At 43.4% G+C, this 25,946-nt stretch overlaps 1 protein-coding gene across 1 annotated transcript in view; it reads right to left on the bottom strand.

Annotated features, from left to right (window-relative positions):
* Positions 1-25,946, bottom strand: part of CTU2 (cytosolic thiouridylase subunit 2) — a 165,356-nt gene that overhangs the window by 12,189 nt on the left and 127,221 nt on the right. The window contains exons 12-14 of the mRNA XM_078671173.1: positions 23,521-23,677; positions 22,704-22,770; positions 12,846-12,904 (exon numbers count right to left, since the gene is read on the bottom strand). Coding sequence (XP_078527299.1) covers positions 12,846-12,904; positions 22,704-22,770; positions 23,521-23,677 — 283 coding nt within the window. The remainder of the gene's footprint in view (positions 1-12,845; positions 12,905-22,703; positions 22,771-23,520; positions 23,678-25,946) is intronic.

Raw genomic sequence — 25,946 nt, 5'->3', positions numbered from 1 at the left:
TAGCCTCAGACTATGCTAATTAAACAAAGAAAAATCCAAAAGCAAATGAAAATCCGGAAGCAATTCCAACAATTGACAGAACTGCATCTGGCTACTTCATCAATTTCGATGACTTTTCTGAAGATCCAAGCGAACCTGAAGAAACGCCAGCAACAAAAACTTTCAAAGATAAAGTAACTGAACTCTTTCATCAACTCAAAGAAACCTATCTGATTTCTCCATGGATTGAATTTTGGATTGTGTTAGGTGTACTTTTCCTCCTGCTTTGGCTCATCATGGTTCTTTGTTTGGGAAAATTCATTGAAGGAAAATACAGTACAATGAACACAGCAAGTCAGAACATCAACTTGGTCCTAAAGCCTCACAAGTCATCTCACATCGAGAAAAGAGAACTATCATCAGTGAACGTCACAGCCAATCCAATACCCGGTGGGGTAGCATGGGACAGAACTGACTGACATTTTTGGCCCGATTGAGCTCTTGAAATATCCACATCAGTTCAAGGTTTCATTAAGTGACTTTGTAACACCAAGTACTTTCTCTGATGATTGGGACTTTGAAAATATAAATAATATGATGTCAGATTTAGTAATGTCAGCAAAATTCACAGAACATGATTATTTACAGGGTTCATCAAATTATGAAGAAATGTATTGCTATAATCACTTTGGCCATCACTATTTGCATAAATCTGCACAGCCTAGAAATGTTTTTCATTATAATCAATGGGAACATTGTGCAACACCACCTAAAAGCAGCTCAAAAACATTTTATGTAAAATTCCCATACTTCTCAGGGTTTAACACAAGTGATGCAGAAACGTTTTATTTTAAAATGTTAAATAAGACAGGAATGAAAACAATGCTGACAAATACTAAATTGATCTATTCTGAAACATTTTATGAAAAAATTATTACATTTGGTTTTGAATTCTGGAAAAACAACATTGAAAAAAACCCATCTGGGGTGCAAAAGAATGGCAGGTCCAAGGTCTAGAAGCATTGTTTAGAGCCTGCATGATCCCAGAACAAATAATATTTTTGAATGACACCATTCAACAGACATCCTGTCTTGGCCTAGCCAAAATTAAAGACTTAAACAAACCGTCTATTCCAAAGCCCATACCTGATAGTAATAGCACTACTGATATGGAAATAGACGTATCCCATATTTTATACCAAAACAGAACACATCCTGATTGGAAAAAATGGTTGATCTGGCCCACAGACACAAATAACTGTCAAGATAGATTCCTGAACAAATTACAGGGGTTAAAACTGAACAGGTCAGACCCAAGATACTCCCAGAGACAACATCCAGGGATAATTACAACATACAGTGTAGGGAAACTCTGCCTCGAATGGCTACAGAAATCCACTCTGGCTGAAATGAAGCAACACTTGACTTTACTTACAGACGGTGCTGACTTGCGTGATTTCATTCTGGGACAACGCAAACAGCGTCAAAAACGTTTCATAGCGGCCGGTATATACGCTGCGTACAACGAAGCTTGGAAAGTAATGCAAATTGAAACAGCAGAAAAAATACGAGAAATTGATCTTATTCATTTGGAAAAATCACTTTCTGTTGTGGACAATGGGTTAACGACTGTCCTCCAGAATATATTCACTGGACAGTATCGTATCATCTGCTATTGATATAATAGAGCAGGACTTACTAATGTTACAACATGGTCAGTCCCAAATACGTTCTATTGTACAGCTTGGCTGGACGTTGCAAAATCTGCGTTCAGGCTACGTACCATGGCGTTTAATCAACACGACGTCATTATTCTCTATCTTTAACCTTACTGATAAACAAATCAGTTTGGCACAAAAAGGAGCAGACTATACGATTCTGAGCATTGAAAAACTTCAGAGATTACCATTGACAATGTCAGAAAGACCGGTCATTGAATGGATAATACACGGAATAATCACAATTCCGATAACAACTTTCCAATTTAAATACTGCCAAGAATATATACCAGCGGGCCAGTATGAAAGGTTGGGTAAAGGGTACATCAAGTCAACATGGAAATTACCTTATACACACACAAATGTTACAGTGAAAAGAAAAAGGATGTATTTCTTAGTGGTAAAAATTGTAAAAGATCACTAAGCGGTACACTCCTGTGTCAAGGCATTAACTTGCATGGGGCCTGCGAAGGGTCTTCGAATAACCTTTCATGTCACCTGCACGGCACTCCGGCAACACAGATAGAGCCATTCTTTAGACAACTTTCTAACGGGAGTTATATTCTAATAAATGACCACAGCTGTTGTGGCATGGTGCCAGGAAAAGCCTATCTTGTAAGCGTGAGTTCCATGGTCACTTGCTGTATGCAAGTATTGTATCCAAACAGCAAACCAGATATGGAGGCGGCAATATGGCCTCGTTTGAATATCTCTTCTATTCGAATTGATACTTTAAGCAGAATGTGAAGTCTAATCTTTTACAGACAACTGTGCCTTTGACCTCGTCCAAAGAAACGTATGATCTGCAAGTTGCAAGGACAACGGCAGAGATACATACCCTTTTATCAACAAATTGCCCCGCGCATTTCGTAGAAATGCTAAGCCAAATCCTAAACATGTCAGATACCAGTGGCATCGCACAAGTATTTAAGACAATTTTTTCGGGACTGTTAACACCCTTTGAAACAGTTCTGGGCATTTTCCCCAATTTTGTCCATTCTGGCTTTGGCGGCCTACCTCTAATTTTGGGACTCGTAGCAGGAATTTTGTTTTTCATTCTTCTGCTCCGATATGGCAAGCCAAGTCGCAGACAAGACTCCAGCAACGATGGAAGAAACGATCCTAGCTATACGCTATCGGGACCTCATAACTAAAGTCCTCGGATTAGCCCGGCTAAGAGATCTGAATATGACCTGGTTTCTTTCATTCAGACCTATCTGGCAAAATTGCATCTTACCTGTGCTTCGATGTATGCTATGCGGAGAAGAATGCGTGTTGGACGTCTGTCTTACACTACCATCAGCAGTACCAATGGATACAGATACCTTGCTAAGTCCTGTAACGGCTCATGTATCGTGTTGTCTCCAGCGGCTATCTATTCGGATGACGGCATTTGTTGAGACTTCACCACTACGAGTATGTGGCAGCGGAGTACGAGAGCAGCATCACCCAGGTACAACCTTCAGTGAGCATTGCTGATCCTGACATCGATGATAGCAATCATTCTCACGACTGCACTGTTGCAGCATTTTCGAACTTGGTCGAACTTTCACCTGATGTCGTAGACCAATTTTTTGCAAGTCTGTCTGAAATGATGTTCTCCCCTGAACAGAAAGAATAACGTTTTAAGCATCGAGCACACAGCGTTCCCTGAACTCTGAATTCGGCCTTCAGCTTTGAAAAACAAAAGCTACTGAAAACAATTGGAACTATTTTTCCCCTTGAGAGCGAAATTATTATTTTTTTCACTTCCAAAATATTTACCTTTTTCTGGCACATGTACTCTGCTTAAAGTAGAACTATTCTTAGAGAACAGAGCTTCTATTTTAGGAACTCTAGAGACAATATTTTACCTCAGCCTCTAGCACATGTACAGTATTTGTATAAATATGTGATGGAATGGTCTCGACCTTCTTTTCTGTATTCAGAGCCATTTCATGTGTACATTTTCGCAATTCATTCAGCTGATATATATATGCATTTTTTAACTGAATGATACTTCTGCTTGAAAACGTACAGTACCAATACTCATTTTTGTGTATTTACCATTACCGTTTCAAATGCGATTTATGTATTTTGGGGTGGGTTGAAAAACACATGCACATTTATATGTTTACTATTGCTTAGTTTCAAGTAATGAGGGACATTAGATCGTGGAGTGGGTGTTGTAGTTCTATCTAGGACCCTAATTCGATATTCCTGATTTATGCCCTTATGTGGTTATAATAGATAATATCCTTATAAAGGCATAAGAATCATATCCATATTTAGTCATAGCCCATGCAGTCCAAATTAAGCAAGGCTACTTCCCCAGGCTCCTAGAGAGTACAACGAGTTCTCTAAACAAACCAAACCTCCAGCAACATGGAATTCCCCATGGCTTTTGTTTTGATTTGTCTTAGAACTCCTGTGAGCACTGTAAGAACGGCCAGTTCTTAGTGACATCTTTAATGACGTCTTATGTCCAACCTTACGTCAAACCCGGCACTTTTCAGGTATAAATATACCAACGTTGCCTTCAGCAAACACACAGTGTTTTGGAGCAGAGCGGCTATCTACTTGCCCGAGACCCCAGCTGATGCGGAGAGCCCACGGACACCGCCCCTCCCTTTTGACGCACTGAGAGAGACGCTGTCTTTTCTCCTGCCGAGAAATCCAGCTCCGGTGTTCTCAGCCGCCCTTGCGGGTTGCTGGGATATCGAGTCCTGAGAAAGAGATACCAGACCTCCTGCTTTCTATTACCCAGGTACGGAGCGGACTAAACCCTTAAAGAGAATTCTTGACTCAGATTCTTGGCAAAACCAACTTAACTTAAACTGCTACTTACTTACTCCTTCCCATGTATTAGGCTTAGGTCAGGTACACCGGGGTAGGCGTAGTTAGAAGCACCAGTTGAGTACGTTAGTCAATGTATATTTGTATGTATATATTTTACCCATTTTAAAGTATTATATGGCTAAGAAACCATATCAATGCTTTTACAGTATTATTTTATAATACTCCTTTTACTGTACACACTTTACTTTATGCTAAGTATTGCAATTGTGGCAATTCATTTCTCTTGCATGAGAAAGAAGACTGCTCAATAAATAACACCTTTTATTGAAAACTCCTGTCTCTCTATTCTCTGCACTCCGGTGAAACTAAGTATGCACGATTGACTGAGTAAAATAGCTGTCTATTGTTTTCACACGACCCTAGAGATACACTCTTATTCTGAGGGAGCAAAGTTGTCATGTTTTATGGTTGTCAGAAGCTAATCCCTTCTTGTCTATCCAGGGAAGTTAAACTCCTCCTTGTTTACTCGAGAAAGTTTCTAGTGACCTCTGAGCTAGCTGGCAAAACTAATTAAGTCTAATATAGTCAGTAGAGACCTAGTCGACTGCAGTCCTACGTCTACACTGCTGTTTATATTATTCCAATGCACAGAGCCTATTGGGAATATAGGAACTACACTACAACAGAAAGAATATGCTCCCCACAAAATACTGTTTTTTTTATTCCTTCAGTTCCGGCACGCTCTTGAGAAGTCAACTGCAAGTCTCCTGGGGGTCCTGGAATTTAAACCGTTGGAATCCAAACTGTTCATGGAACAGCAGACGAAGAAGGACATCTCCTTTTTTAGGTCTCGGCTATAACGCGCTGAAAGCGCGTTCTCGCCAGAGAACTATTGTCGGCGTCTCAGCAGTCTGAGAACACCGAAGTGAGACAAGACCTGGCCGCGCGCAGCGTTTTCCCATAGGATAACGTTGTGCGCGCGGCCAGGTCTTGTCTCCACAGTGCTAATGCAGGCCGGATCGCGACGCGTGCCTGCTGGAGTGCAGAGGGAGTCTGCATACCAGCGCGCGGCGCTGCTAAAGAGGAGACTGAGTGGGGGAGAGGCGGAGGCAGGCTTACAGACGCACGGAGTACTTCACAGAATTTTGAACAACCCTTTCGCTTTAGTTAACAGGAATAAATGTGTGACAGGAGTTGATAAGCACAATAACTATCAGTATATTTCCACTGTCTGTACTTAAAAATTAAGTATTTCTGACAAGCTTAAGTTTTAGATCAAGTGTAGATATTTTCCATAAAATTGCTGGCTAAAAGGTTTAATCGACAAAAATAGGACGCCAGACACAATCTATCAAACTGTCTCACTGCAGCCTTGTCCCAGCGCAACTGCCAACATAAATACCGAGATTATCAGCCGCATCAGATAACTAACAAGCAACCCTCTCCGCTCCCGCCATGGAACGAGGGGAGCACTTCCTGGGATGACAACCTCCGGCTGAAATTTCGCCATGTGCTAGCTATTTTTAGATGACGTGCATCGAGTGTTCCCCTCATTAAATGGGGGTACGCGAGCAAACTATCGAGATTTGATAAAGTCGTTCGTTTTCTAGCGCGGGCAGAAGTTCTCAAATTAAATTCCAGTCAGAACGATATGCGCCATTTTACTTTGACAGACGTTCCTGAATAAAGTAGTGCAGCCTTCTGGCACCAAGCAGCTGATACCGGGGAACCAAGTGTGCCAAGGGAAATATTCACAACTGTGCTTTTAAAACCTGAAAGTCTTCCTTCCAGGCTCCTTTGTGAATAACAGTAGCAGATGCAAGAAAAACATTCCGAGCAGCTGGCTGCGGCCTACATTTAACTCTCAGGTTAGTAGAGAGCGGTGCTGTATTTAGCATCACACAGTATCCTTAAAGATGTAAACTCCGTGGAAACGCTGCACCCTGGACGCATGCTCCGAAAAAACAAGAGGAAAACGGCGCGACAGTGGCCGCCCGAGTCTTTTTGTGTTTGTTGGCTTTTCACATTTGAAATCCTCGTGGGAAGGTGGATCACTTCTTGGATTGTGCGAGAGTGAAATTATCTTGGCAAGTCTCGCATTTTAAGCAGTCAGCAAACCTAAAACAAGGAACAACTAAAAATGACGGGTTATACAGAGTGAAAGTGAGCCGCCTCGGTGACGCCGCTTCCTATTCCTCACTCCATTTTGCACACACACACTAAGTGAGCCAGCCATGCCTAGCGTATACTCGCTGTACATCCTCCAGTACACATTCCTATATTTAGACAGCAGCACAGACATCAGACATGGAAGATGTGTGATTCAGGGAAAACCCCCCAGTACAAATAGGTACTTCAGGCAATATACCATAATAACGATTGCCTGTGCCTGACCGCATTGGCGTTTTTCATGCAAAAATTGATTTACTTTGCTACTTGTGTCACAAGATCTCTTGCACAAACCTTTAGTAAATGTGGGCCTTGCTGTATCTATAGAAGTATCTATTGACCCGTCCCTGTCATGAGCAATGCCAATAGCTCTAACTTTAACAATGCCGAGACCATTGCATTGTAAATGCTTGTCTCTAAAAGGCGCTAATAGTCAATATGCTGCACCTCAAAAAGATGCATAGGGAACGGTGGGAGAGGGTTTTGGGCCCATTGGAGGAAGAGGATTGGGTGGAGCTGAATGTCTGCAAGAGAGCTGGTGAGGCTTCGTCTCATTCAGTTAAATTATTTTCATACAGTATATTTTTCACCAAAGAGTCTATCATATGAGGAGGACTACGTCATCAGCCTGCACCAGATGTGGGGATCCCGAGGGTATATTTCTGCACATGGTATCGGAGTGTCCAGAAATATCCAGATATTGGACAGGGATACAAGCTCCACTAGCTAAAGTGTTAGACTTACCTATTGAGACTACACCACAAATGGCTCTATTGGTGATAATGTTGGGCTGGGAAGAAACTAGTTGTGCTTAGACTGATGATTGCAAAAAGGGAGATAGCAGAATATTGGAGTTCCGTGGCGATTCGGGCCATAGGAGACTGGACTCGAGCAATGGACTTCTGGGCAGCGATGGAAGAAAAAAGTGTACTTCAGATGAGAATTCCCAGCAAAACACAAGAAAATCTGCTCCCAACAGAGGAACACAAGGGGATAGTTTTTGACTGGGAATGGAGACATGGGAGGTGGGGGAGTGGGATAGGTAATGAAAGAAAGACAAACATCCTATGAATATTGAGGGTTATTTGGGGCAGAGAAGTTGTCCCGGTGGTGAGCTGAAATATTGTTTTTCGCAAGAGGTTGTACATGCAACGTTCTTTTTGGGGAAAGCATTTACAATTGTGCTAAAAAAAACTTACCTGAAGAACAATATTTGGGTATGGGTTTTATTCTTGTCCCGCTTAGCGTTCTAAATTGCAGAGCAGAAGAACAATCTAGAACATTGTTTTATCATTGAGCAAGAACTCTGGATGCCCTAGCCTGCAGGGTCTGATGCTGGCCATCTTTGGTTTTACAACCACCATTTAAACCAGGACCCGAGTTCAGCCACATTTTCAGAACATTAAAAAATTAGTTCCATGCAACTACAGTCTCCATCACAGGCATCTTTCAAAGATTCGTACACATCATCGGGCTGGGAATCCAATGTACATTTAAAACAGGAGTAATATTAACATGCATCCTGCAAGAGTGCATACCCAAATCCTTGCAAATGGCTGGAAACTTTAGCTTGAGAGGTGGATGTGCTGTGAACGGCATTTTGAAAGATGCTACCAAACTTCATGAATTTCCTTTCACACGAGTATGAAAAGCACTTAATGAGTGTCAGAATAAGGTGACGGAAGCCATGCATGTGAATCTAAGAAAGATACCCACATTGGAGATTTGTAATTCAGCGAAGTACATTTTTTATTCTTCACTATTGGTTCTTACACGGAGTCACATGCTTGAATCGCGAGTAGCAAGCAGAAGAAATGGCCAGGTAGAGAGACTCAATTAACTGAAAAAGATGTTGAAGCTCCACTCATCTCACTGTGGGATCAATTATTGACTTAATAACCAGACTGTAATGGGAAAGGTATGGCAGGTTTACCATGTCACCACTTTATGGATGTCCAAGAGGGAAAATTCTGCAAAGATAGCTGCCGTCATCACACCTAGTTAGCTACAACGCTGCTGGAAGTGGTCTGACTCTTTTGACATGGGTGATACAGGTGGCGATCCATCTGGCTGCTTCCTATATAGAATCAACATGGCCTTTATTCTCCTTACTAAAGACTACAAAAAGCTATTCTGTCTTTCTGAACAACTTGGATCTGTTTTACTAAAGGTTTAAGCATTCAAGAGAGTCCAAATCCTCTCCTTTGCCCAAGCCATAATTGTAAAGATCACAGGATGAAAAATAAGCTTGTTGATATGTTATCAGGGCAGAACTTTCAGAATAAACTTCTGATTGTGGTTCAGTGTAACTCCCTTGTTATGGAAACAGAGGAGTGCTTCTTTATTTGACAACAGATGTATCCAACCCCTGCATCTGGCAGATGAAATGGCTTGCATGCATGCACTTTCCTGGAAAAAAGTACTTAATGTCCACTTTATGCATTTGCCAGAAAGAAGAGTTTTAAAAAACTGTATTCAGCTCTTATGTTGTATCTTGTAAAAGACGAGGTGGAGTGAGAACAAGGATGGGGATCCCCATCTGTCCTTCGAGATAACAGCTACGAGGACCTACCCCGAAGAAACACAAAGGCTAGGCTGAGGCTAGTGCAGGAGTTAGGGCAAGGTATCATGCAGTTCAGCCGCCACAGTTTGCAGACTCTTTCACTTCCACTATATACATAATCTTTAGGAATTCATGGAATGTGTTAATTGTCGAAGGGATCTTGTTGCTTTAACTATCTGTCAGCATTCGGCTGAAATGCTTCGAAAGCTCAACTTTAATAGTTCAGAGTGAGGCTGTCCAAGGAAGGGAGGCTTGTTTGTGGTTAAGAACCTTGTAGCTGATCTTCGTGAGGAGTGTTGGAGGCACTTTGAACATGCATGGATCGTCTACTGAAAACTAAAGGAAGTCCATTACCCATACCCATACTAGGGGACCCAGGCTGGGGCTCCCACTAGAGCATGGCTAGATCCCTACGGATGACGCAAAACAGTGGAACTGCATGGACAAAGACACTGAACCAACACAATCAGAAAAGCCTCCTCTTGATATCTATGGTTGCCACCGTCGGATGGCGAAGCACTGACATTTGGTGCTGGAGGCAGTCATGAAGAGTCAAGGAGCCGTAGTTGTAGGACACAAGGCATGTTGCTCCTTCTGAGGGGACCCTGCCAGGTTTTCGGTCTTCACTGTCAGATTTTCTACATTGATAAAAACACTTTTCCACAGAGCACTTGCAATGTTTTTGAGCTTCAAGTAAAAGCTAGCAGAACCTAGGGTCACCTTCCTTAAATGAAATTTGCAATGCTTTTGATAAATTGTAACATTAAAGCAAATGTTCTAAAGGTCAACTAAAACAAAGACCTTCTTCTTGGCTACGAGAAAGATGACATCCTAGAAGGTTACCATACAGAACAGTTGAGTCCTAAGATACTTAAAAAGGTGCAGAAGGGACAGCATAGTCCTCCACCATACAGAAGTCTTCCTGAGACTCCTCTCAGGAGCATGTAATGGCGCTCTTTACCCATGTCCTTCAGGCAGACATTGGTGCTTTTCTTGTGTGTATTAGGAGGTTCTGCAAAAATAGTGGGGTATGGCCGTGGCAGCGATAGCCAGCACCCATCTGTTATGCTGAATGCCATGCTTGCAGGTGAGAACCAGGAAGCAGCAGAGTTGTTGTCTAAACAGAGAGGTGGGTCCTTGACTGGTCCGATGCTCTTCTTTTTGCCATATGTCGGGTGTGCTGGCATTTCTGCTTGAAAAAATAAGATTGCAGCTCCTTAGCAAGAGATCCTGGCACAATTAACACACACCCTTCGAAGTCATGAAGATTTTGTATATAGAGCAAGGGAAAGTCTACTGAACTGCAGGAAACCTTGCTCTACCATCTGCACTTGCTTCAGCCTAATCTTTGTGTAATTCTTCAGTGTAGGTCCTCATGGAAGCCATCTCAAGATACTCATTGCATGACTGTCACATTTACTGAAAGCAAGTGTGCTGTATTTGTTGATCCCCTGACCCAGAGCTTCGGCTGATATACCCAGAGAGAATGCCTGGGCTGCAGCTAGGCTTGAAGGTTAAACTCTGACGGAGGAACAAAACTATGTAAAGAAAGAACGTGTCATCTGCGAACAAGCTGGTATCTGCGTCCATCATTCTTCCAGACATAATCAATTGTCATTAGAAAAGAAAGGCTCTAAGTCTAAAAAAATGCAGTAGAAAATGGTAGCATCTGAGGGAGTTTGAGTTCAGGACACACCCTTCTCATTAGCTAGAGTGCAAGTATTTTACAATGATGTGGGAGTTGCCCATTGAGCTAAATTACCCCCATGGAGATTAATAGTGATGTTGTTTTTAATTTACCAGGAATTCTGTAACTTACCAGAAATGATTTAAACATGTGAATCCAATGCTGGAGAAGTTAACTAGATTCACTGCATCTACATTTAGATCAGTATGTTACGTTATATGTATTTATAGCGCGCATAGATACTCCAGAGAGTGTATCGGAGCGTACTTGGAAAAGAGGAAACAGAAGCCAGAGCAAAACTAGAAAAGAAGGGTTTTTAACTTTTTCTTGAAGATTACAGGATCCTGAATGCTGCGCAGGACCAGAGGCAGTGCATTCCATGCTAGAGCAGCTTTCCAAACAAAGGAGCTCCCACCAAGCCTTTGGCGGTTGAACCTAGGGGTCTGCACCAGAAGTTGAGAAGAAGAATGCAACTGTCGCACTGGATTGTAGAAAGCAAATCTCTTGTTTAGGTAAATAGGTCCCAGGCCATGTAGAGCACTATGGGCAGTAGCCAACATTTTAAATTTTATTCGGGACTCCACTGTGAGCCAGTGCAGACTACTGCTGCTAAGCAGACCCAGCAGGAGTCTGGCAGCCGAATTCTGAACCACCTGCAATTTATTCAAGAGGTAGCCGGGGATGCCAACATAAAGTGCGTTGGCATAATCTAGGCGGGACAGAATCAAAGCACGGCAACAGTTTCTTTAACAGGTCTTGGGAGGAGAGGAAGAAACTTCCTCGGAGCTTTCAGAGTGCCAAAGCAGGTCCCAGCCAGCGTCTTGACCTGGCTGAAAAAAGTGAGGTTCTCATTAAACCAAACCCCCAGATTTTTTGCAACGTTTACCCTTGCGCTAGGCAACGGGAAGCCTGAGGGCCACAGCCTCTCTCTGAAGGTAGTAGGAAATACGCCATACAAGAGAACCTCTGACTTCTCTTCATTACACTTCAGCTGTGCCTGAGTGAGCCAGTGAATAACAGAGGACAAACCGTGTTGAGCAGGAAGGACTGAGCCATCGTCCCTTCCCTGACAGCAGTCAGTGTCTATGCATGAAACCTCCACTGATGACAACTTTTACAAAACAACTGTATACACCATTGATTTACATCATTCAATCCTGGGACTTTAGTAAAGTGAACGTTTGTCAGCTGCAATCTTGATAGGGTGCAAGTCGAAAAGAGGCACGGGGACCAGGAACACATGCAATACTGCGACAAAACAAATGGGTGCAGAAGGAGCAGGAAGCTGATAAGTGGTGTAATCGTGCAGTGCACTGTAGGCATGGTCAGGGGGCATGCCCTTAGTTTCCCTTCTTATAAAAGCAGTACTCATGGGACATCTGTAGTAAATATAGTTAGGCTGTACTTTAGTCTGTTTTCCAGTAACACACTGCTCTGTAGTTTGTACTTACACAGTCCAAACCTAGCTAGGAAGTAACTGAGCACTGATGATCAACAGAGTGCTGGGTAAGAAAACTGTAATGCATCAGTCTGTGCATTCATCTGCAGGCTGGTAATGCAGAGTTCCTAGTATTAAGTATCCTGTAAGGAGCAGGTTTGTCCTTGGGTGTATTGACTAACAATACAATGCTCTATTGGTTGTCTACACTGCAATAGGTGAATCTGTGTGCAGGTCTTCTACTTTATAAATATTTTCCTATGGTAGATTCCGCTGTGCTCAGGCCTTTTCTGTCGGAAACCGCGCGCTCTAGGCAGGTTCCACAGGGAGCAGAAGCCTGGGTCGGGTTCTTGTTAATAGGGTACTCATTGCACAGGGGACTCTAGTCAACAAGTCTGCTGCCTTACAAACTTGTATTCACAGAGCAGACAGCATTTAGAGTACTGTGCTCTGTGATCATTTTAATTTTTTTTTTTTTTTTTTTAGAAAGACCAATCTGCTATCGCTACATACCTGCGAGTCTGCTGCTCGGCCTGTAAAAGGATATAGGGAGGCAACATATCCAGGGACCTCTGCAGAAAAAACAGAAAGGACACGCACAGTTAGAAGTCAGCAAGAAACTGCAGTCACATTAGCAGGATAGGAGCAAGTGTAATAGCAGTTTTCCAAGTTATGGGAGTAAATGCAATTTTCTATGTAATTTCTTTCCACTAACACTTCTACCCTTATTGTTGTTTAATGATGACGGTGCACTCACTTCTTCTGTTCTAAATACTGTCAAATCATCTAAAAAGGTAAGATTACATTGAAGAGGGAGTCCGGGTCGAGAGAGAGAAACAAATAATGTGTCAAAGCATTAGACAAAACATCAAAGGATGGACCAGAATGACAAATTCACAAAATGCTAATGCTTAAGGGTGACTCTGTCAGTGGTGTTATCAGATTCTCCTTATTTCAGTGAAGAATTGGGGTCAGAGTTTTCCCCACAGCTGAACACAGACTGCAGGGAACCATTACTGTGATGTAAAGGTGAGATGGTCTGGTGGGCGTAATAATGGTTGGGGAACAAGAGGACAAGTCTTCTACACTAGGTATCTGCTCTGTGCATCAGAGTTCACAGCTTGGTAAACATTAATAGCCCTGAGGAAAGATCTACCAAAACAAAGTGGTTAATAACAAGTTTACCCTAGTGTTAAATCTGACACCCAACCTGTACTATGGATACACACTCCTCTCAAATGTTTGGCTCATGCAGAAAACTGGGAGTTTAACAGGGTTAGAAGTAGGGATACTGCAGCTCTTACTCCTGGTTTCCTCCATCTCTTTGGCACAATGCATGCATATACACTGCGTTTCTAACGAGACGGATAAAGATGCTATGCGGAGGGCTCCTAACACCGACAGAGAGGCAGAGAAGACATGCCCTTCCTCCTAACTGCAACATGGCAATACCTTTAAACTGTGTTCCAGCAATATCCCCAGCTTTCTATAGTTGCCATTGGATGTGAAACCAGCAACACAATCGTAAAGGAAGGCACCAGCAATACCACTTCAGCCGTACTAATTTACTAATGTAAGGATGGCAGCAAAGGATGCGTGACAGTCACCCACTGTAGGAAAACAAGTAATACTTCTTGCCCCCGACAAGCACCAGTCAATGCAGTACAAGTAAAGATGGTGCAGCTAGGGGTGGGTGGTCTAAATTAAAATAACCTCAAGATATCAAGGGAAAGCAGGGCCTTCAAAGGAATACGTACACACAAGACAGATGATGGGCCAGGAAGGTAGTGCACGTCCAAAGAAGGGGTATGTGGCACTTTCACATGGATTGAATCAGATTAAAGAAAGCAGTAATCTGAATCTTATTCTTGGGAGTTTTTTTTATAGAATTAGGGGATGTGGAACTCTAAGAAAGAATGAGTTCGGGATCAGACACAAGGGACATTTACACTGTTGGGAGGGGAGAGGCTGAAAAGACAGCAGTGAAGTTTGAATTCCAGTTCCCAGGCACAAGTCCTAGTTTTGGATAAGTATTAGCCCTCTGGAATCAGTCCATTTCTTGACGTGGCCTCCAACCTAATGACTGGAAGTGCCAGCCCAGAGAACAACGGTGTACCACAACACCCCACTCCCTATGAATTAAAATTCTGTATATTACTGTATAAATTACTGTATATATATATATATATATATATATATATATATATATATATATATATATATATATCACTGCACACTTTTCGTATCCATTAGAGTCTCCGAAAAAGAAAGGCCGGCACGCTGGTATCCAGTTGCAGAATTTTTAATCACCAAACCCCCCTCACCCCTTACAGACGCGTTTCGCCTTCACAGGCTTCGTCAGTGTAACATTACTGTGTAGTATAAATCACCATTTTAAAGACATTGGTTGTCTACCCTCTTCATTGACATAAACGAAGGACATCTTTTTTTAGATACATTGTAGTCGCCATTTTGTAGTGGGCAAATAGCGTTGCTTTGCTTACTTTATCGTGGTGATTAGTGTGAAAGTGCATAGTGCTCATTTAAAAACAAGTAACATTATTAGAATAATTCATTACTATTTTACATTCATTCAGTTAATGCAGTAACTTTGATTGGGATAAACTTTGGGTGTTTCTGAACCATTCCTCTCCCAAGTTATCCTCTTTGTGTTATTTAGCCCTGAATGGGCGTTTAATTTAACAGTGCAAAATAAAAAATACAGACCAAACACAAGGCATTGGATGTCAAACGGGAAATAACGCTGTTACTCAGTTCTAATCCTTTGATTATGGTTTGTTTCCCATTATTGACCCCATGATGATTACAAATGAACCCACAGTTCTTCATTATTATTCAAACCCCAAGGAGCTATCGTTTTCAAATTGATAATGTGTTTAGATTCTAAGATGCGCAGGGCCTTTTCCCTATCACCTCCCCGTTCTGATTTGGGGGCCTGATCCATGCAATAGTAGCTTAATTTTTCCCACTTGCTCTGATGGTATAAAGCAAAGTGGCGGGCTACCGGGTATGCCTTGTCATTATTGGTAATGGCCCGCATATGTTCAAGGACCCTAAGTTTCGCGGGTTTGATGGTGCTACCAATATATCGTAGTTTGCATGGACAGGTTAGACAGTACACAGTATACTCCGAGTTGCAGTTGAGCAGCTGTTTTATTTTCAAATTGGGTTTATTATCGCCTGTGCGATTTGGGTATTCAGATGTTTTTTCACTAAATTTACATGCCTTGCATTTCAAACAAGGGAAGAACCCCACCGATTTGGAAATTTTGACAGGTTTGATAAAAAAAAAAAAATATATATATATATATATATATATATATATATATATATATATATATCCAGAAACAAACAGTAAACAGAAGGAAAAACAAGCATTTACAATGCAATGGTCTCGCCTTTGCAAAAGTTAGCGCTATTGGCATTGTAAATGACATTTTTATTTATGTGTTGATTTTGAAAACAGATAAATGTCATTGTCATTTACAATGGCAATAGCTTAATCTCTCGCAAATGCGAGACCTATTGCATGTCACGTATTTACACGAGTTTGAGCTATTGACATTGCAAATAACGCATTTTATTTATGTTTCAAAAATCAAAACATAAATAAAATGTCTCTCACACTGCTGTCTCTCTCACACTGCTGTCTCTCCCTAGAACACACATATGCCGTCTCACACAATGCTGTCTCTCACACACACTGCTGTTTCTCACACTGCAGGTGTGGGTTGTGGGATGTGGGTTTCCAGTTCATATCTGGATGGTGGGAGCTGCTGCATTTCATGTTTTTTTGTTTTTTTACATACTCCCCAGGGCATTAGTGGCAGCTTCAGAAGCTTTTGTTTTGGGGGGAGGGATGTCCTGCTTTATGACCAACCAGCTACTGTCGGGAGGGTTTTGTTCAATGATCACCACTGTAAGCTCATTAACACAACATCGTACCATAGCTCCCAAGTGCAACACACTTGATTAATGAGCCTGGGCAGCATTTCACTCTTGCCTTAGTTGCAATTACCATGTCATGCAGAGGCATTTATTCTACCAAAGTGTTGCTTTAATCAAAAGCAGGTCAATTTTAAACTTCTTCATCAAGTTCAACGAATGCTTCAACGCCACTGGACTCTGGTCAACAAACCTTCAAAAAATGGTCGCGAGCTAGAATTTCCGATGCAAGGAAACTCTGTGGCCACTCACACTACTTCTATGCTGACACTACGCCTCCGCCCGTTCCCACAGCCCTGTTTTTATCCCCATCTTCTTGCCCCTAAACGGCCAATGCCACCTTTTCGAAATGTGGCCTGTTCATGTGGTACCTAGAGAGCAGCTGCTGCCACCCCCCTCCCTTCCAGGGCCTAAGTACTGATGGAGGAAGTGTGTGGCGCTCTGGTCCCTTCGTAAACCGTTTTGTGAGCGTCCCCCGTCCCCGAGAGGCAATGTTTACATTCGGTCGGGCCTGGCATAGGCTGTGAAGGCGGCTTCGCACTTACATTACATAGAGACATGGAAGCCCCTTCTCTATCCTTATAACTGGGACCCCCAGAGAGACACGGACCTGCCCGGCCGTCAGCCCCCGGCTCTCCCTGGACCTAGCCAAGTTCAGTGACTGGCTGTTGTTGACTCTACCCCCTTTCATCAGTCGTCTGCCAGGACCCTTACCTCGAGGGTGCATCACACTGTAGGACACCCAGGGGGGCACCTCCCAAGTCTCCCCAGCCCCGCAACCTCTCGTGTTATGGTGAAAGTTGACCGGACTGTTTCCCCCCTTGGCACACACTCTCCCTTTGCTTACAGTCCCCCGACCCTTGTGCACTCGGGTCCACACACTATTGCAATGCACGGCCAGCTGGCGGCTGTCCCATGTCCCCGCACCCCCGGTTCCCCATCCCTCACCGTGATGTTACAGTGGATGGTCATCGGGCTGTTGCCCAGGATGAACTGGCAGTGCAACTCGTCCAGTTTCCAGTTCACAATCCGGAACCACTTGTGGTTTTTGTAAAAAATGGACTCGAGAAACTTCACCTCTGACGTGAGTCCCGACACGGACATCTTAACATCATTTCCGAGAGGGGAGGAGCTGACAGGCCCAACACGCCCCGCTCCGGAAGATGGCGGGCGGCAGCTGCGGGTCTTTGTAGCCCAGGCTAACCCAACACACGGGGGCCTCGGCTGCGTACACAGAGCCCGCCCTGTGACACTGAGGGCTGGATGTGCACAGTGCCTGAGCGCAAAGCCGCCGAGATGCGCAGCACACAAAGGTCCGAGGGCAAAGACACAGGACTAACAACACACAGGCCTGTGCAGCGCTGCACGCAGAGCCCGCCCAGTCACATGGGGCCTGCCAGGGGCTGGGGGCTCGAAGGGGCGGCTGTGTACGGTGGCGTGTGAACACAGGCACAGAACTAGCGCAACACACGGGGACCTGGCTTGCACAGGCTTGGGCTAGCACGTACATGCCTGTCCTGCTTTAAGACGGTGGTTTAAATTATTGCCGATATTATTTAACTTTTGCTTTACTTTCTCTCGGAGGTCAAGTAAATAAAACAAGCAGTTCAAAGTAATGACAAGCGCTCGCCATGTCTGTGAGCCCCGTCCTTTTCAGACTGGGGGGCGTGTTTTTGACTGAGAACGTCTCTAGGTAGAAAGAAAGTCAAAAACACGCCCCCCAATCCGAAAAAGACGGGGCTTAGATCGAATGGAGAACGACATTGAGACCTCTTCTCCAATGGCTGGCCGCCGTTTAGGAGGCCAGCCAATGGAGAAGAGGGGCGGGGCTTAACCTCGCTACTCAGAGTCATTAAATCTCGCCAGCGAGAATGCGCATGTGCGCAGCCTACGCTAGCCGAGACCTAAACAAGGAAAGGTAATACAGGATGAGCTACAATCACATAATGAATTGTAAAGCCCATCTTAGGCTGCAATTAAAGCACATGCCATTTTACAAATCATTATCACAGGGGTTCCTACTCAGAGATCGCTGAGTGGGACAATCCGAACATCACAACAGCACAGCAACAAAAGTCAATATATATGTACATATGTATTTAAAGAACAGGATATGCGCTCAAAGAGGGCGCCGGTTATCCCTTGCCTCCAGGTTCTGGACATATGTACCCCAGATCACACCCGCTTTTCCATCACTCCACTGACTGCGTGTTTCCACGAAGACATCAGCTTTTGTACACACCCATTTATGCAGCAAACAGACCCAGTACAACTTATTGGGTGTGGCTTGCGATTTCCAGGACAAGTCAATTAACCGTTTAAACAATACAAATCCCAAATCAACAAACTGGTGTAAATATTTGTCCCCCTTGGCCCTTGTATGTAATCCCAGTAAACAGGACTCAGGTGTGATTAGGAGCGCTGTGTAAACCAATGCAGATGTTATTATTGGTTTTCAGCCCAGGCATTCACCAGCACTGGGTATTCCTAGCCCATGTTTATGAACCCCACACCAATAGTCCCACATCTGGGATAAGCCAATGAGGCAGCTGGGAACAGGTGTGCGATCTGTCGTGGTGTCAGATATGTCTGGTGCACATAGTTAAATTGCATGTAGTGAAAGATGAGATTATGAGACACGCAGCAAACCTGTTGCAGGGCCTTGGTCCATTGCTTATCTGATAATGGCGCATGTTAATCGCATGCCCGCGTTCCCGCGCCTTAGTGTCCAGTTGATTGTTGTGTTGGATTAGTAATGTCATGTTAAGGGCAGTTATAAATCTGCGCACACCCCAATGTGTGAGGGCTGTGTGTAACGCGGGAGCTGTGGGAGGTTCTGCTCAACCCCACCCCCAGTGTGATGCTACTGCTCCGAATATTGCATGATATGTCAAAAGGTGTCCGGCAGCAATGCATCTGAGGTCCTGCAAAGAGAGAAACAACCTCTCCCCACACAGGTCCCCCATATATGTGCAGCTCTGGACCCTGTCATTACGGACAACCCTTGGAGTGCCGTCGCCTGCCACTGAGAAATGACTTGGGAATATGCTGGCAGTAACGCCTTGCCATAGACATATTGCAGCCAACAGTATTGTGCAACCCGCAGCGGATGAAGGAGACGCGTTCCCGATGAAGATAGCCAGGTATAAAGAGGTGTCCCATTTAGAAATCTACTAACTGACATTCGTTCCGGGCAGGGGGCCTTTCTCCAACCATTGCACCGGCCACTGCAGCTGTGTCCGCAACATAATATAGCTCAAAGTTAGGGGCCCGAGTCCCCCTTCCCTGATGGGTCTGAAGAGCATCACCCGGTGCCTACCAGAAGCCCCAAATCTCCTCATCTTTTGACTTAACTTGTGAGACAAGAATATACCTTTATTTTAAGAGGTAATTAGACAAAGACAGGCCAGAGAACCCAACAGATGAAACCTCCGCCACCGACCATAAAACAACTGCTCTTCAGTTCAGTAGTCGGAACCAGGGCCTGTGACCCAGTGGTATGGCCTTAACGAGACAGAACCTCCTTTGAATTTGTGGGAGCTTGAATTGCCATTTTCTGAGCCGGATCGAAACTTGAAGGCTTTCCTGTAGCCCTCTGGGATGAGCTCAAAAGGCACTGGCAAGTATTTGTGCAATTTGAACAAACATCCTATAATACATGCATCCCAGACCTGTCAGTGGTTAAAGGTCGATGGCTATCTAAAAATAAACTGGGATAAGCATCCCTTGTTGTCCGTGGATAAAAAATAGTTCAGTGGACACCCGAATGCCTATGAATTTCACCACCACAAACAAATTGTGCCCATGTTCTACAGTGTAAGAGAAGCCGTCTCCTGAAGATGTAACTCCCAGGTATCATCCTCAAGATCCATACTGTTTACTATGAATCTCTCACACCCTGAACATTATGGGAGACCAACTGGAGCCATATCTTATTAGATTAGAATTAGGTCAAGTAACCACATTACAGCACAAGACCCTTAAACCAGACATCCCATAGTGATCAGTACCTCTTGCTAACCAGTAGCACCATTCCCAGTTTAAATGACATCTCAAGCCGCTTTTGGCAAAGTTCATGCAGTATTGGCTCAGAACACTGAACTATCCTCTCTTAAGCCTGAGGTTGCAGAAAAATAGGGCAAAGGACCGACAGACCAGGGCCTATGAAGAAACATTGTAAGATTATGTTTATAGCACAGGAAGCAAAACTAGTTGGCACTATATAAGACCCGAAGGAATCCCAAGTCTTCAGACTCTTTAGGGTCCACTCCATTTACTTAGATCATCGGCCAATATGTTGACGGATCAATGCCTTTTCTCATAAGTCCTTTAATAGTATTTGAGGCCCTATCCATATCTCAGAAGGTAGTGAGGCAGCCTGGTTTCTTTGGGAGCCCATTATTTTAACTGCTCTAACGCCAAGTGCATAAAGTAAAGCCTACTCTTTTCAGAACATGTTTCTCTAACAAACACTTATTTTATGGTGTGCTAGATCGGTGTCAAACCCCTACCACCATGATCGATGCTGCTGAACCAAGCTGTCACTTGAATGACAGTCTATCCAATGTCCTGTACAACAGTGCGCTGATCCTTATGATTGATACTGTCCAGTAGCCTCTGGCTATCTCAAAAGGGGGAGAGAGAAAAAAGATGAGCTTTTCATGAAGGCAAGAGAAGTAGGGCGAATTTATATGGAGAGGTCACAGTGGACTTTACAGAGGGAGTAAGTGCACACAAAATATGGCATACGTCCAGACAACAGAGGGATGGGCACATAAAGAACAAGCATTGGCAAAGCCAGTAAGCCTCGCCTATGCATGAGCTTTGCCACTGAGTTTTAGCTATGTTGTACACCAGTGTGGCGGCTGCTCAGCATGGCGAAAAGTTAGCATATAGGAGAGTGGCGTGGAGTGTCAGAGGGGAAGGGCGAAGAGTAGAGTGTTAACAGAGTGGAGTGGCAGAGAGTGTCATGCATTGGAGTGGCAGTGTGAGCTGATTAGAGTGGCATACACTGGAGTGGCGTAGAGTGGACTGGTGTAGAGTGCACTGGCGTAGAGTGTTGCCGAGTATAGTGGCATTCAATGCAGCGTCATAGAACACAGTGGTGTAGATTAGAGTGGTGCATAGTAGAGTGCAGTTGATTGGAGTGGCACAGAATAGAGTGGCAGGGTGCAGTAGAGTAGAGTCGCGCAGAGTGGCATAGAATAGCGTGACGCAGAGTGGCATAGAGTGCAGTGGCGTAGAATAAACGGTTTCAGAGTGGGGTGGTGCAGGGCAGAGTGCAGTTGCAGAGTGTAATGAAAAAGAGTGATGTAGAGTGCAGTGGCATACATGTGCAGTGGTGCAGAGTAGATTAGAGTGGTATACAGTGAATTAGCATAGTGTGTAAGGGCACAGAGTTGAGTGTTACAGAGTAAAGTGCATTGCCGTAGAGTGCATTGGCATAGAGTGCAGTGGCATAGAGTGGAATTGTGTAAAATTGATTAGGGTGTGGCCTAGACTGAAGTGGTGGAGGGTGCAGTGGTGAAGAGTAAAGTGGCAAAGAGTGCATTGGCACAGAGTAGAGTGGTACAGGGTAGAGTGGAGAGACGTAGACTGCACTGGAGTGGTGTAAAGTGGAGTGGTGCAGAGTTGAGTGGAGTGACGCAGAGTGAAGTATTCATGGTGTGGTAGCACACTGCCATTATAGACAACACATTTTCAATTGAAACGACCATGACATTTGCACAGACATACAGTTTTACTATAAAACTATACAGTGCTGAAACGAAAATGTGTGGAAATTGCATCACCTAGTGTAATGATTTTTTTAATCATATTAAAGTATTTGTTTCCATCACACTTAAAAAATAACAAAATGTGCTTTGTTTGTGTTCCTACTTCTGAAATACTTACACAGTTCATATGTTGTCATATGCAAGAAACAAAACTCTTTCATACCCCCTAGTATCCAGCAAGATTGTCACATAAGTCCTCTCACTTTGAAGTCAGAGAAAGACAAGTAAACAAGCAGTCTTTGAATGCACAGCAAATGTTATGCGATAAGAACAAGATTTAAAGGCCTGTTTACAGAAAGGGAGCACTCGTATGGATACTGTAAATGTTTGGGCATGGGAAGGTACAGACTCGAGCTGGACAGCCTAAAACAACTAAAGCTAGCAAACACAGAGCAAGAAAACGTGAGTTACAAACCACAAAGTCAATGGTAAGCAACAGGCAGAATGCATTCCTAGGTCAACTTTCTGAATGTCCCCAAGATGTCTTGAGCAAACCAGGCAGCTGTGCTGTCTGGTAGGCTGCAACATAAAAACTGGGTGAAACTGAAGTGACTGCAGAAAGGAATAAACCAAGGAGATATATATTCAAGATATTAAGAAGATTTTTTCGCATTAAAGTAAAACTTACCATTTCCTTTACTGTCAACCTACAGCCATAGCAGAGAAGTCTGAGAAAAGTAGACTTCCCATCACCACTGAAAGAAGAGAAAACACATCATCCAATCAGAACATATTAAGTCAACAGCGTTGTAGAATACACTGAACAATGCTAGTTTAAACACAGCATGAGATCAGATGGTCTTGCTGGGCTTCTCCAGTTCTCCGCCTCATTGGTGGTTTAGGACTGTGAATCATACAACTGCAATGGCTGAAGCCTTTAAGAAGTCGTACAGCCAAGAGAAAGTTAAAACAACTAAGGGGCATCTTTACTTTACCTCTGCCACTGCAGAGAGGTTCACAGCTTAGCTCAATTGGCTACACATCCCCTCTACTCGAGAAAGCAGGGAACTAAGAGACACTTATCTCTTTTGAACATCTGCAGTTCTGTGTACCTCGAGCTCCTAGGCACAGAAAGCAAGAGGCCAGTGTCTGGATAGTTTGCAGACAATCTGGTTGTTTCAGACTGGTTTATACTTTGTTTGAATATTAGCATTTTCTATTGTTCAATGTCTCAGAGAAGCTAAATGTAATGATTTGCTACTAGCCCCATGAATTAAAAAAAAGGTGATGAACTATTCCTAGTGTATATTTTTTGCCAGCAAGTAAAAACACCCATGCCTTTTAGCAGACAAAACTGCCATAGCAACAGAAGAAGCAAAATCTAGCTTGTGATACTACTCCTGTTTTCACCTTCCAAATGGTAAGAGCAACACATCTGGCAGGATTCACAAAAAGGAATACTTTGCTTTTGTGAGCGAAGGGGGCGCTAGGAGTACTTTGCTTGCCTCTGAACTGATGTACAGTCTTTGGAAGGATTCCCACAATGTCCAGCACAGTCTCCAGTCTTCATGCAGCATGTCTTCCCAGCAGTTGAGAGTTCAGGTTTGGTCTTCTTCGAGAACTGCTCAGACACCAATGTAGCGTGGAAAGCAGAGGCTTCCGCTGTAGGATAAAACAAAAAGTAAAAGTGAGTTTATTAGCATTTGCGCACCCAAAAAAAAAAAAAAAGCATCATCACTAAGGTCAGACAAGTACATTTGGATATGTTATTTGTCCGTCCTGAAAGTGCATTGATTAGGAATGCCTATGGCTGGTAATTGTCTGTTACACTGGGTCACTTGCTGCAGTCTTTCTTTAGATGTATAATTAAAGTTTTAGATGTTAAGTACATGGCAATAAAAACGAACATACCAAGTGCAAACTGTAAGCATGTGTATGTCATTTTAAACATGTTAAAGAAAAGTTATGCTGTCCCTATAAAACCACTTGACCTCAGGAAATGGCAATGTTATGTTCAGATAGAACCACACCATTCCCTTGACTGAACAGCTGGTTTACCTAGCAGGACACTACGTACGCGACCTCACCAATGCCACAAGCGATATCACACCAATATTGCCTTATTACTCTATAACAGTTTCCTTACTTCTCTTTGTCACAGTGGTACTCAGGTTTACGTGTCTGTCAGTGCCCTTGCTTCTGACAGGCACCAATGCCTACTAGCCCGGTACTGTAGGTCCAGCACTCTTTTCTTCAGTGTGCAAAAGTTAGAGTGGTGTGGTGAACAAAGGAAGTCTGCGATGAAGGCGGTATTGTGTTAGTATAGATGTAAACGGTCCTAGAGGGACTCTACTTCAGTGTCATTAGATGCCTGGAAATTTACCAGCTTACGGTGGTGAGGCTGTCGCTACTGTGAGTACACCTCAATGATACACAGTATTTCGCAAGCTCAGAGTTACATTTATTTTGCCTTTTGTGTGTTGGAAGAAATTAATAGAACTGACCCACAGTATTTATAGAGACCAATTGGTTATCCTGCAGCCTGCCTGTTGAATTACTCATAGCAATATATATATATATATATATATATATATATATATATATACATATATATATATATATATATATATATATATATCATAATGCACATGGGGGTGTCTCAAGAGGACAATGATCAGGCTACTGTGTCAAAATCCATAAGGCTACTGCCTGGGTGTGAGGACACTGAATACAAGGCCGTTCAAAAGCAGAGAGAACAATTTCAAAGGTTAGCAACCAATGATTGTGGTGCACCATGGGGGAGGAAAAAATGGATAGCTTCATTATATAGTACACAGCTAAATAAACAAGAACACAAAGAACAAAGACAGTAGGTCAGACTTTAATGTACTAATGCATGCAAGTGGTTTGTATGTGACCACATTAAAGCCAAATCAATTTGTTGGCGATACTCGTTATGTTTTGAAGGAATGTATGATGATACAACGAGTACCATCACAACGCGATATGTAACATCGCAGTCTTGTGTTGGAGGGCGCTGGACTTAGGAATAGTGTGAATTACTATTCCAACTCCACTCTACGTACAGTAGGGAAGGTGTTGGAATAGTAATTCACACTATTCCTTAGTCTAGAGCGCCCTCCAGTGCAAGTCGATGTAACGACTTGCGTTGTCAAAACCACGATGTAACCATACCGCGCTGTAATGGTTGCGTGTAAAGGATGTTTCCCGTTTTGAAGCAGCTGGTTTGTGTGCCCATATGTCAGTTTGTAAACATAGATGTGTTTGTGACTCGCACACAATTCCTGATCAATATAAAAAGAAATGCTGATGGAGCAAGGATTCGCACGTAAAGCGACTTGCTTGAATCAAGAACCTCAAATAACGTTAATAAAATGTAATCTACCTGTTCGTATTACTAATTTTGCATATTCTACATTACACGGGGTGTCCCAGTAACGCTTGCCTATGTGTTTACTTATCCTAAAACGCTTGCCACTAAAATGGCCGCTGCTTAGCGGGAATTTCTTCTGCGCATGCGTCGGTGACACTCACGTGACGTGACGTACTCGCAGTTCTGGTGGGAAATCTTTGCGCTTGCGCACTAGCTTTAAAATGGCCGCTTTGTGTTCTCACATGCCGAAGCTTGCCCTGCAGCTTATGCAATGCTGTTCGTCCTGCACTAATCTTAATGCTATAGTTAAAATAAAGTAAGGGGAGTCATATAGGGATTCCTGGTATACAGTGTATTTATTTATTTCTATGTTCTAAATTGTTTTTCTTTACTTTTCATGTGGCGAATCATTTGGGCCTGGGAGGGATTAAAACTCCATCTCGAAGTCCCTACTGCGCATGTCACCCTGGCAGAGGGAAGAAAACCTTGTACCAGTGGAACCCAGCCAGCTGGCAGCCACAGTCAAGATGCTCATGA

The sequence above is a fragment of the Lissotriton helveticus genome, chromosome 12 (assembly GCF_964261635.1).
Source record: "Lissotriton helveticus chromosome 12, aLisHel1.1, whole genome shotgun sequence".
NCBI classification, from domain to species: domain Eukaryota; kingdom Metazoa; phylum Chordata; class Amphibia; order Caudata; family Salamandridae; genus Lissotriton; species Lissotriton helveticus.
The sequence above is the reverse complement of the archived record's forward strand: the minus strand, read 5'-3'. Positions and strand labels throughout refer to the sequence as shown.